This window comes from Dicentrarchus labrax, unplaced genomic scaffold (assembly GCF_905237075.1).
Source record: "Dicentrarchus labrax unplaced genomic scaffold, dlabrax2021, whole genome shotgun sequence".
Classification (NCBI taxonomy): domain Eukaryota; kingdom Metazoa; phylum Chordata; class Actinopteri; family Moronidae; genus Dicentrarchus; species Dicentrarchus labrax.
Genome location: NW_026136711.1, coordinates 2,360,866 through 2,373,532, shown reverse-complemented (window position 1 = coordinate 2,373,532; position 12,667 = coordinate 2,360,866). Strand labels below are relative to the sequence as shown.

General features: G+C 41.0%; 1 protein-coding gene and 1 long non-coding RNA gene across 7 annotated transcripts in view; one reads left to right on the top strand and one right to left on the bottom strand.

Annotated features, from left to right (window-relative positions):
• The window catches only part of LOC127372052 (uncharacterized), a 281,035-nt gene that overhangs the window by 180,809 nt on the left and 87,559 nt on the right, over nt 1–12,667 (top strand). The window lies entirely within an intron of this gene.
• Nucleotides 272–12,667, bottom strand: part of vars2 (valyl-tRNA synthetase 2, mitochondrial) — a 32,106-nt gene continuing 19,710 nt past the window's right edge. For all 5 annotated transcript variants that reach the window (XM_051415253.1, XM_051415252.1, XM_051415255.1 and 2 more), the window contains exons 19-30: nt 12,260–12,330; nt 12,050–12,175; nt 11,834–11,938; nt 11,228–11,296; nt 11,054–11,132; nt 9,857–9,987; nt 8,679–8,831; nt 8,160–8,411; nt 3,910–4,021; nt 3,256–3,458; nt 1,976–2,125; nt 272–825 (exon numbers count right to left, since the gene is read on the bottom strand). In XM_051415253.1, the coding sequence (XP_051271213.1) occupies nt 748–825; nt 1,976–2,125; nt 3,256–3,458; nt 3,910–4,021; nt 8,160–8,411; nt 8,679–8,831; nt 9,857–9,987; nt 11,054–11,132; nt 11,228–11,296; nt 11,834–11,938; nt 12,050–12,175; nt 12,260–12,330 (1,529 nt within the window). In that variant the 3' untranslated portion in view covers nt 272–747. The remainder of the gene's footprint in view (nt 826–1,975; nt 2,126–3,255; nt 3,459–3,909; nt 4,022–8,159; nt 8,412–8,678; nt 8,832–9,856; nt 9,988–11,053; nt 11,133–11,227; nt 11,297–11,833; nt 11,939–12,049; nt 12,176–12,259; nt 12,331–12,667) is intronic.

Sequence of the window (12,667 nt, the reverse complement as noted above, 5' to 3'; positions counted from 1 at the left end):
TACAGTATATACAGTATCAATAATGTAATAATAACACAACACAATATTTACCTGTTGGTAAACATATAAAATGAACAGTTATATCTATTATAACATCTACTTCATTAATTAATACAATTTTCTTTCTCTAAACTCTCTCTCTCTCTATCTATGACTGGCACACATCTTTTCTGTTATCTTAGATTACCAACATGGAGGGATTTGGTGCCTTGTTTACTGCCTGTGTTGACACCGCCAAGTCCAATATGCAACATAATCCACCAGACTGATATGACAGTTTCAACATAACTAGGCTTTTTATTTACAGCAAATTAAACCTGATATCTTACATATTCTGACACCCCCAAGGATTCACCTTTAATCAAGTTAAAGAAAAACTAATCATCAATAAAGTTTGTTAAAATGGCAAAAAAGACATTTTGTGATCTTAAAAGGCCAAGACAGGACACAAATACTTGCTGATCAGGAGCAACCAACGACCTGCTGAAAATTCCCATCTTGCCATCTGTGCATTCACTTTCAATGGATTCCTGCAGTCTGCCACGACTCCATCTGCAGGTGAGTTGTTAATTACACAGTGCAGTATCTCACAGGGATACTGCATTATATAAACAACAAAATGCTGATATTATGCAACGTCTCCTTCATTCAAGCAGTGTAGAGATCTTGGGCTCAGACGAAATTATAAATAGTTGATCAAGTTCATCAGTTCTGATGTCCAGCAGTCCATACAGTTATTGGCTGTAGTTATCCTGTTGTTTGTGTCTCCTGCAGGACCCTTAGCTGCTCCTCAATAGTCTTCAGTTCCTGCTGCAAAGCTGACATCTGAATACAGCAGGAGGAAGGAACACAGGAAGGGTAAAAAATATTGATCACGTCAACAGTTATATGAATTTATTGAATGAAAAACTCATGGTCAAATTTTATTTCATCATTCACTTTTTTAGAAAAAGGATTTTTCTACAAACTACACTAACTACAGCTTTCTGCTAGCTCCCTCCCTCTCATCAAATAAAAAAAAAAATAATAATAATTGAAGCTGCAAGCAGCTTTGGGCGGGACCTCGCCCTCCACGCAACTGGGGGCGTGCTGCGGCCACGTCACGTGCCATCGTTACAGTTGCGGACCAAAACATGAAATTTCACGTAAATCAGCTCAAAATTGCCACGCAGCGCTTACTTCCTGTTGCCAGTAGGTGGCGCTATCACTATGTCTGAATATTGTCATGCAGACATGTTCAAGGCGAGAGTGTTATCAAACACGTGAAGTTTCATTGAGATTGGACCACGTACGCTGAAGTTATGAGGACGTGTTCAGGGCAAAACTGTTTCAGAATATATGAAGTTTATTGGAGATTGGACATTGCACACTGAAGTTATGAGTACTATTTTATGGCGAATCTGCTGAAATCGACAAGTTGTCACTGGCACGCGGTTTAATGTACAGTCACAAATAGCTCAACTTTTCAATCAGTTTGTATGACCACAGAATTCAAAATGGCCAACTTTGACGGTACGACACAGACACGCCCTTCAACGTACAGTCTCAAATAGAACAACCTTTGATAACCAATGTGTCTAGATTGCAGTGATTGAATTTGAAGTCAATCTGATAAAATCTGTAGGAGGAGTTAGTTAAAACAGAAGCCCTTAAATTCCGGAAATGGCATCACAGTTTGACATTCGATTTAACCTGGCCAACTTTGAGGGCACGCCATATCACGTCATATCCACAAAATCACTGAGACACTGTCCAACATTTTGTACCAATCCATCTTATAGTTGTTGAGATATTAGTCTGGACTAAGCCATTTCAATTTGTAGGTAGATCAAAAATCAAGGTAGTTTGTGGCAGGTTAGACACTAAACCCTAAAATTGAAAAATGTAATCATAGCATTTTAAACAAAAACCTACCAAACCAAGACCAATTATAAACCATTATAAATAACCATCCACCTTACTGCTCAGTGCTCACCTTACTGTCCATCTTCAGCCTGACATGAGCAGGAACCTTGGTCAGGTAGTCTGGAGACTGGACTCTGCAGAGGATTTCCTTCAGCTTTGGAACAAGCTTGTCTTTGCGCTGGGAGAGCTGTCTCATCTGTTTGTCAATGTTTGTTCTACTCTGAGAGAGGAAATCATACACTACTGTATGTTAGACATGATCAAGATCCTAAAATAGTGGAACACACCAGCACACTGATGTGTTTGCACAAATGTGGTGGTGGATAATATAAGGCTACATCAGTGTCATTGCAGTTTGCATTTTGATACACTTACATAGCAAAGTCAATACAAAATCAACTTCACATTAACTTAGTAATAATAAGTAGGGTTTGTTAATTGAACTAGATCTTAAGTAGATCCATAAACTTGAAGGCCCTTGACTTGCAACATTATGTAACTTTTCTACCTTAAAATAACAGCTTCAAAGTCATTTTGATGCTGTTGTAATAGGGTAAACAGTGCCTCCGTCATTCCCACTCTGCGCCCCACACGCCTGTCTGGAACTACGTCACTTTGGTCTCTGGGTCGGAACAAGTATGTAACGCTTTACAGCAGTAAGTCACACACACCATCAACTATGTCACTGATTTTGGTGAAACTGGATTATATTTTATGGAGACAATATTTTTTGGTTTTCTCTCTGATGTCTTCCAGCTGCCCCATATCAACTCTCTGTGATTTACAAAGTTTTGTGATGGACAGTAAAGTAACTGCTGCCAAATGTAGCAGCTGTTAGCTAGTTAGCTTACAGGGAGCAGCACTGGTGTCATGCCAGAACAGGAGCTGGGCGAGCGGGGAATGTAACTGGGCTCAGCAGCTTCTATGGGCATAGCTAATGGTAGACGAGAAGAGACCTAAGAGGGAGGACTTTGATGGAGGCTGTGACGGACTAGTCAGTAATACTAGCTGCTTGCTATGTCTTGTGTTGATGCACTTGCTTGATGTCTGGATGTGTTAGCAAAGTTGTCAACTCGCTAGTTTTTGATCATAAGTAATGGAATCCTAACAAATTACAGCTGTCCATATTTACTACAGTAGGACACCAAATCGCAACAATTACCAAATTTGATTTTGTTGATGTGTATCAAAATGTATTTTTGTCATCCACTAATCGTTTCAGAATCAGAATTAGAACCAGAATTGATCCCGGGATGAAATATGCACTTCGTTAGGGGGCCTGCAACAGCTCTGCAAATCAGTACAGTTGTGCTCATGCCTGAAGGGCTGCAGCAGAACAAAGTAAAGTACCTGAATGTGAAGGTGTAGCTGACATTCATGGTTCACCACACCAATGAGGCCTCCCTCAGGTGGAGGAGTGGAGTGGACAGAGAGGAGGTCATTTCCTCTATGAGGACAGTAGATATGGAGGTTGGAGATACGGCTTAAAGTCCAAACAGCTGACCCAAAGTGAAGCAGGACTTTGGCTTGGCTGGGTGAACACACTGCCCACACTGAAACATACAAGCAACATGAATGCATTTATTAATTTATCAATAAGGTTCATCAATTTTTGTTTTTGTAGTTTTTATGGCTCAGGAGGTAGAGTGGGTCATCCACTAATCAAAAGGCTCCACGACTTCCCTGCCTCTCCCACTAAATATCAAAGTATCCTTGAGCAAGATACTGAATCCCAAATTTTTACTTGTATAGTGGAATGAGCATTTGTTTCCGTTTGTGAGGGACTTTTCCGTCACTCTATGAATGTGTGTGAATGGGTGAATTTGACATGGTGTTAAGCGCTTTGAGTGGTAGAAAGACTAGAAAGGTGCTATATAAGTACAGTCCATTTACCATTTAATAAAACATAACTGGATTTATATGTACGAGTCTTTGAGCATTCATCAGTGTAGTTTCTTTTGTGTTATTATTGAAATTGTTGTTTTCAGGTGCTATATAACTTACTGGCTGGCTTTTCTTTGGTCATGCCGCACTGAGCTCGTATTGAGCGGGCCACTCGGATCACTTCCTGGACCAGCATGAAATCTCTTTCCTCCTTAGGGAAATGCCAGTGTTCCTGACAGGATGGAGAGATTCAAAAAAAGAACACATCAGCTAAAATACATGGAAAGTTAAAAATCCTGCCAAACATAACAGAACATATTTAGAAGTGTACAAGAGCAAAATAGCAGAGGGAAAGTTCACTGTTTGTTTCACCTGTAAAGCAGACCAGTGTATACAATTGCTAATGCAGATATGCAGAATGTTGTACAATACTGACTACAGCTACACCTTAGCATGGCTGGATTAAGCCGTTAGTGGGTCCCTAAAGAGACGATATCATGCGTGTAACCAAAGTATAGCAGTCCCACAGGAAAAAATACCTGCGCACACTGCCAGAAAATGTGAAACACATTCACAAGATGAATGCTGTTCATCCCTCCAGTAGAGTTTCACGCAGTTGAAGAATCTATGACAAGCACCACTGAAGCTGAGCTTAGGAGACTCATGGTGGAACAGCACTTTACTGACACACTTTATGTTGCTTTTTCCTTTCATTTGTCACCAATCTGTATACTTGACCAAGAAATCAGGTTTCTCCAGCAGAGATCCAGAAGGGTTATACCCGCTTTTCACACTAACATTCACAGCTACAGGCAATTAACAGTCTCCAGTTCACCTAACCTGCCTGTGTCTGAACTGTGTGATGAAACCAGAGCATCTTAAGGAAAGCCATACAGACAGAACATACACAGGTTTTGACTGATGATTTGCTTTCTGAAATACTAGTGAGGTTGAAATGCAAGATAGCTGTTATCTGCAGCTTCAATCCAGAATACAAGCGACCTGTATGAGATGACAGAGAGTACGAGATCCCCCTCAGCTCAGTTTCCTTTTTGTTTCTCTGTGCAATGTTCCACTTTCTATTATATTTCTGTACTATCTTTCTTTTCTAGCTTTGTTTAGCAGTGCAAACTGCTGTAGGTACAGGTTGAACTATACATTCTGACAGATGATGATCAGACAGCATGGGTATTGCCTTATGCTGGCCACAATAAAAGGCCACTCGAAAATGTGCAGTTCCATCACACAGCACAATGCCACAGATGTCACAAGTTTTGCGGGAGCATGCAATTGGCATGCTGACTGCAGGAATGTCCACCAGAGCTGTTGCCCGTGAATTGAATGTTCATTTCTCTACCATAAGCCGTCTCCAAAGGCGTTTCAGAGAATTTGGCAATACATCCAACCGGCCTCACAAACGCAGACCACGTGTAACCACACCAGCCCAGGACCTCCACATCCAGCATCTTCACCTCCAAGATCATCTGAGACCAGCCACCCAGACAGCTGCTGCAACAATTGGTTTGCATAACCAAAGAATTTCTGCACAAACTGTCAGGAACCGTCTCAGGGAAGCTCATCTGCATGCTCGTCGTCCTCATGGGGGTCTCGACAGTTCGTTGTCATAACCGAGTGGGCAAATGCTCACATTCGTAATGAGCAATTCCACAGACTACATAAAGGAAAAGTAGCTGAATGAACTGGATGTTGAAATCCCCCCAAAGGAATGGACTCTCATCATCCAAACCTAGGTGACAACTTCAAGAAGAACTGTATGAGGTTTTTTTATAACCCTAAATATAAAACCGTATTTCAATACTGGAGAGAATGTTCAAGATGCATTAAGAGTATAAAAGGATTTGATATTGAGTTCACCTGTCTCTCTCTTTACTTACGACATACACCTAAGTATGTGTATACCATCCAATGTAGCTGAGTGACCTAGTGTAAAAAAGTAAAAAATAAATAAATAAATTAAAGCTGCAAGCAGCGTTGGGCGGGACCTCGCACTCCACACAACTCGGGGCGTGCTGCGGCCGCATCGCATGCCGTCATAACACGTGCGGACCTCAACATGAAAATCTGCCGTTAATCAGCTCAAAATCGCCATGCAGCGCTTACTTCCTATTGCCAGTAGGTGGCACTATCACTATGTCTGAATATTGTCATGTACACGTGTTCAGGGCGGGACTGTTATCAAGCATTTGAAGTGTGGAGCCGATTGGACAATGTACACTCAAGTTATAGCAAATTCGTGTTTTGTGGCGGTCCATCAAAATTTCCCGCCACCCCACAGACACGCCCCCTCACCACAGTCAACACATATCATCAACAATGTGTTTTCAATTCATAAGTAAATTTCAGATGGATCTGATCATCCTGCGAGGAGTAGAACATGAAAGTATAAAACGTGATACTTCCTGTTACCAATATATACCCTTAAATGCCGGAAATAGCATCACAGTTTGACATTCAATTCAACCTGGCCAACTTTGAGGGGAACAACCTGTACAGTCACAAATAGCACAACTTTTAATCAGCACCATTTTTTGACTGTACTGACAATTTTGAAGCAGACCGATAAATTCCTAGGAGGAGTTCGGAAAAATCACAGAAAATGCAGAATCACTACCGGCCAACTTTGAGGGCACGCCACGGACGCGCCCTTCAACGTACATGCACAAATAGCACAACTTTTAATCAGCACCATTTTTTGACTGTACTCACAAATTTTGAAGCAGATCTGATAAAATCCCTAGGAGGAGTTCGTTCAAATACAACGCGAAAAGTTCGCCGAAAGTGAAACTTTAAATCAAAATGGCCGACTTCCTGTGGGGTTTCGGGTATGGGTCCAAGAGGCTTTTTTTTTACGTCCCGGCATGTTACACGTGCCTACCGAGTTTCGTACATATCGGTGAAACGTGGCGCCGGGGCTGCTGTTTTTTTATCCTGTAGGGGGCGCTACACACACGACAAACACGATTTTTGGTATGTGAGCTTCAGGCACTACTCTACATGTGCCCTGTGAATTTCATATTCATAACTATTACGGTCTCCGCACAGTGATTTATCATGCCAAAAGAGTGCCACCTAGTGGCGTATTTTTTTTGTCCTTTTTAAGTGAGCCTCAGGGAGCCATTGGGAAGCATCGTACAAAGTTGCATCTTAATCACACATACCGTTGTAGAGATATAAACTTCTTAATTCTATAGAGCGCCACCTAGTGGCGATGGCCTGAAATTGTGCACGATGCTTAAGTAAGACATCTGGAACTATGGACCCCAGTTTGGTGTCAATCGGACATACCAATGTGGAGAAATGGTCCACTTCCTTTTTTGACGAAAAATCCACAGGAAGTGCTAATTTTATAGCGTGCTTATTGTTTGAAATTTCAAAAATGTTCAAATAACTTTTTTTGCCAGGGCGGTCCGCAGGTGCTAGGTGAAAATTTTTGTGCGAATCGGACAAAGCGTGTAGGAGGAACACGAAAAAGTAGTTTAAAGACATTTCGCGCTCTAACAAAAAAAAATTATAGGCGGAAGTGGGCGGGGCCTATATGGGAGATTCAGCTCTATTCACCGAACGCGTGGATACCAGTTTTTTGAATGTGCGACAAACTATGCAGAAGTTATTAGCCTAAACGCATTTTTTATGATAGTAGCGCCGCCTACTGGTCAACCTGAAAGCGACGCATAGAATATAAAATTTTTCACCAGGCCTGACCACTTTGCCAAATAAAATTGACTTTTCGTATATGTTCAGGGGGGCAAAAACGCAATCAAAAGTGCTAAAAATAATAATAAGTAAGAAGAAACATAGCAAAAACAATAGGGACCTCCAGCGGTCGCTTGCGAGGTCCCTAATAAAAAAACATACATGAAATACATACCCTAGCTCCAACACGGATACTGCCTCTGTTAAGACACACTGATATTATATACTGTTTTAAGCAAAACAAATGAAATACCATTCAATTTAATTGGGCTCACATCTGATATATGAAAACCTGAACAAATAAAACCCAAACCATCTGCATGGCTAGATTCCACTTGAGGTAAGTGAGGAAAGTAAGTTAACCGGGCATGAATGAAAAATGAGTCAATAGATGGTTGATTGCATCGGTTTGTGACAACTTGGGAATGAGACTCAACAGTTATCTTTCTTGGCTCTGACTGGTTGTTTTTGTTCAGGTCCGGTTGACGACTGTCAGGATATAGTGAAAGTTACAGCGCAAAAACTTACTTTTTACAAAAGTTACCTACTGGAGCTTTAAACATGGTGATGAACCCCAGTATCGTTACTTCCATTATGTAAATCTGGTCAAGTTAAACTCTTGTGGTTGTGAGGAGGTTTGATGGTTGTAGTCCTACCAGCTGAGAGGAGCAGGGGTACAGCTGTAAACACAGGCTGGTCTGGGCTGCAGCTCCAGGTCTAACTGGCTGGAGTCTTTGCCACAGCTCCTCAGTGATGAAGGGCATGAAGGGAGAGAGCAGGGCCAGGGACGTAGATACACAATGATAGAGGACACTGCCCGCCATATGCCTTGATCTGCCACTGTGCTCTGTGTCAGTCTGGACAACGGTCCCCTCACCCTGCTGGACCAGCAAAGACTTCACGTACTCCTACAGGTGAAGATGATGAAAAACACTGGTTACACTTCCATAATGTGGTAGCTACTCTCTGGTTTTATTTAGAAGAATCTGTTTACATCAATCTTTGATGTACTGTGACTGAGCTTCATGAATAAATCAGGTAAAAATATCAGCCTGAGCAGTAAGTAGATTACTGCTAATTCAAATGAACAAAGCAAGGATCTCATTTCGAATCTGTGCTGTTTTTGATGACATCAAAGTGTACCCATAATGCTGTGTGAAAATGATGCTCCTCACCATGTAGACATCACACAGGCTGTGGACCCAGAAGGAGTACAGGACAGATGTGACAATATGCAGCTCAAAGGCTTCAAAGGCCTGCTCGCACTGTTTTACTGTGCTGTAGAGTCTGGAGCAGATCCAGCGGTCCATGCTGCTCAGAGGAGTCGTCTGGAAATTGGAAACAGCGAGACATTTATATAGTATATTCTTTTATAACACTTCTTTTATTTTTGCCTTTGCATACACTTCCATATTAAAGGTGGGGTAAGTGATTCTCAGTAATGCGATTGTAATCCAACTCCTTACGGTCCGCTAGCTTTCTGTACTGTGTGTGCGCTGAAAATAATCCAATGTTTATACAGCCCTGGCTCTGTAAAACAGGATTGGATTGGAACAAGCTACACAAAACTAACTTGTTATTCCAGTCAGGATTTGTGTGTCAGGTAATGTTACTGACTTGCCCAGAGACATTCAGCTTACTTTCTAATTAACCAAGATATGCAGTTGTGATGTTAGCTATAGTAGCAGGAGAGTTGTGAGTGTTGCTGTCTGGAGCTGACTCTGGCAACTGGGAACTGCAACTCTGGCAACAGTTTGCTAGCCAACAACATAGCTAACATTAGCTACATTGTGTGCTGTGTCGTTGTTCACTCTATACCATGCTATTTGTCATGGTGTTGGTTTTCTCCAGAAGTTTCCCAGTTATAACTTTGATGTTGACGTTAGCAGTATTTACAAGTTGGAAACTGGTAACTGCTGTGTAACATATAGTATGAATACAGCATTACTGCAATGCTGTAATTCTTGTAATCTCACTCTCACAGAGAAACACTATTTTTACATCTAAGCTAGCCACCATCTGTTGCTGCAGGACACTAAAAGCTGCTGCTTTGTGCAAAAGGAACAGCTCTGTCTTCCTGTTTTGCAACATAAAGTGATATGTTGGTGATAAAGCAATTCAGCAGATTTTCATTCAAATCCGCCACAGTGGCACACAGACATTTACTGTGTCTCTGTCAGTGATGGTTGTGGAAATCATAACAAGTTTTGAAAACTGTTCTAATATCCCATATTTAACGTGAAGCCAAGCTTTTTGTCTATCAACAATATAGTATAGCTATAAGTAACAGTATAACTATATACATGAAAAAAGGAATACAAATGCAGTCCAACAGGTAGTTCCTTTGGTGTACCTCTTCCAGTGCTCCCACTGGTGTTGTGTTGTTACCCAGCACTCCAAGTGTGAATCTCAGTGTCTGCCACATTTTATTACAGAACTTTCTGCAGCTAAGGACCTGAGAGATAGACAGACTGATGTCTTCTCCTGAAAAACAGGCAGAAAAAAAGAGTCAGACACACCTTGAGCAACGTCTGTGAGGGTTCATACCAGTATATGGTTTCATTTACTTCAACTTCATCAGTCCTCGGAACTTCTTTCCAAAACACATTAGGTTTCTGTAGATGTTCTGTTGCATACTTCTGACATTAGATTTTATGATGTGGACACAGGTAAGGTTTTCTTGTACTGACTCTTGCATAAATGTCTTGTTTGTGAAAACATTGCTGTTTTTTTGCATTCACATTGTGATTTGCCTTTCTGACCAGCATATGAGCAGTCCACTCAAATGTGTTATTTGTCAAGGGGTGGCCAAACTTTTGCGTACGACTGTACCAGGGTGTCCCAAATTGTGAAAACATTTCTGGCAATAATACGAAATACTCACAATGAAAATGTGTTTTATTCAATTTGTGGTCAAACAAATCCACTCTAATCAGTTATAATTTTTAATGCGGTACTAGTAATTTATCCAATAATAATCTGCAATTCTCAGATTTAGTGAGTACAGAATAGATTTTTATTTGCACAGATGAAATAATTTTGTGCTTGTGTGCGTTTGCAAAATACATTTTCTTTTTTTGCTTGCTCAGGAATGAGGCACAAATATAACGCCATAGCCCTAGTCTATAATTACATTTTGCTGAACTTATCCAAAGTATTCCTAATCCTTCCAGGCACAAGCATGGGAAAGTGGACTAACCAGAGAGACATGTCACTTAGGACACTTTTAAGTACCTCATGGAAGAATGAGAACATGTAGCATTCCCGCAGTGCAGCTATATTTCTTTGTCACAGAATGCAAAAAATAGTTCAACTTTTAAGGAAAGGCAGAGCAGATCACTTGACAAACTGGAACAGGCAACCAATGAGCCAAAGTTCTGTGAAAAGCAAACTGTAGTCCTGTCAGTTTTTCACTGCAGTCCCTCACAACTCATCTCTCTCTTAATCTTGTTTAAGTGCACCCCCTCTTCTTTTCCTGCAACACTGTGTTTTACATTCACACAGCTCAACACATTTATAGAGTCTGATAAAAGAGGTGAGAGTCACTCACCCTGCATCTTGTGAGAGCAAAGGGCAAATCTCAGAGCGTCAGTCCCACACTGAGGGATTCCCTTGGGGAAGTCTTTCCTCTGTGGGGAAGCAGATGGAGCACATAGATAAGAGAGGAAGTAATGAGCGTGCTCAGTTAGCCAAAAAGAAACAGATAGGAGACAAGGGAGCTGACCTGTGCTTCCATGGCAACCAGTTGCTCCCTGGGGTCAAGGTTCCCCTCCTTTACCTTCTCTTGAAGTCTCTAGGAGGAAAAAGAAAAACAAGGGACAGAGAGTATTACAACAAAAAGTCTTTTGAGAGAATTAAAACAGACGACTGTCTCAGTGGGCTATTTCCTACTTACTACTATGATCTGTAACTACACAACAGAAAAAAGCATTATGTTCTCTGACATCATTATTCTTTTCATAACTCCTACTTCTATGTATGGAAGTCACAAATGTATTCTATGTGACAATCCAGTGTTGGTTTTATGCATATCTTTGTGGAAGAAACTAATTCCCTTAATAATTAACATTTTATAAGCAACTTTTATAAGCAAGATTTTATACCAAATTGTGAAATGACTTTCTCTTTTAAAAATGGGAGGGAGCTTTACTGACTTTGATTGCTTAAAGGTGTACTGTATATTGATGAATGATGATGCTCAGATTATAATATTTCTAACAACCACTTTAAAAAGCATCGGAGTCCTTCCCCATCATTCAGATAGATATATGGTAGATATCATGTCATTACCAGTAATATGCCTCCTGGACCAAGTCCACATTCTACCTACCTCCAAAGAGACCCCATGTATAACATCTAATGGGTCGATGACATTTCCCAGAGATTTACTCATTTTCCTGCCATGTTTGTCTCTCACCAGAGAGTGAAATAGAACCTGAGTCATGATGGGAACAAAAAAGGGAGAGAGAAAAACAACAGAATGGGCTGACACAGTGTTTCATCCATACTGTATGTATGCATTTGGGGTTTCTCATTATCTAAGTACCTTTTTAAAGGGCAGCTGTCCGGTCAGCTCTGTGCCCAGCATCACCATCCTTGCAACCCAGAAGAAGATTAGGTCACTGCCTGTCTCTAGAATTGAGTTGGGGTAGAAGCGTTGAAGGTCGGTGGTCTGTGGGAGGTGAGGGTATGGTTATAATACAGAGGGATAGGGCTGTATGCTGAGGACTATGCTGAGATGGAGGAAGTGCAGTACCTGTTCAGGCCAGCCCAGCATGGCAAAGGGAAACAGCCCAGAGGAGAACCATGTATCCAGGACATCAGGGTCTGAAACAGGAAATATGCAGATGTGAGGAAAAAAAAGAAAGAACGCCAATTACAGCAGATCAGCACTACAATAACTTAACTATTAATGTAGGCTTTTAACTAGATTGTTTTTAACCTATTTACCCATAAAGTTGCTTTTGACTTTATTGGTTCTAAAACTACTTATTAAAAGCCCATGTTTTAAGATAAATACATAACATTAATACAATTTTTTGAAAGGCTCCCTTAAAAGGATCCCTTGAAATGATCCCTGCACCACCATTACCATGGCATGCATAATGCAGCGGCCAGTAGCTTCCTCAAACTTTGCTATGTTTGTTTTTATTTTATTACAGAA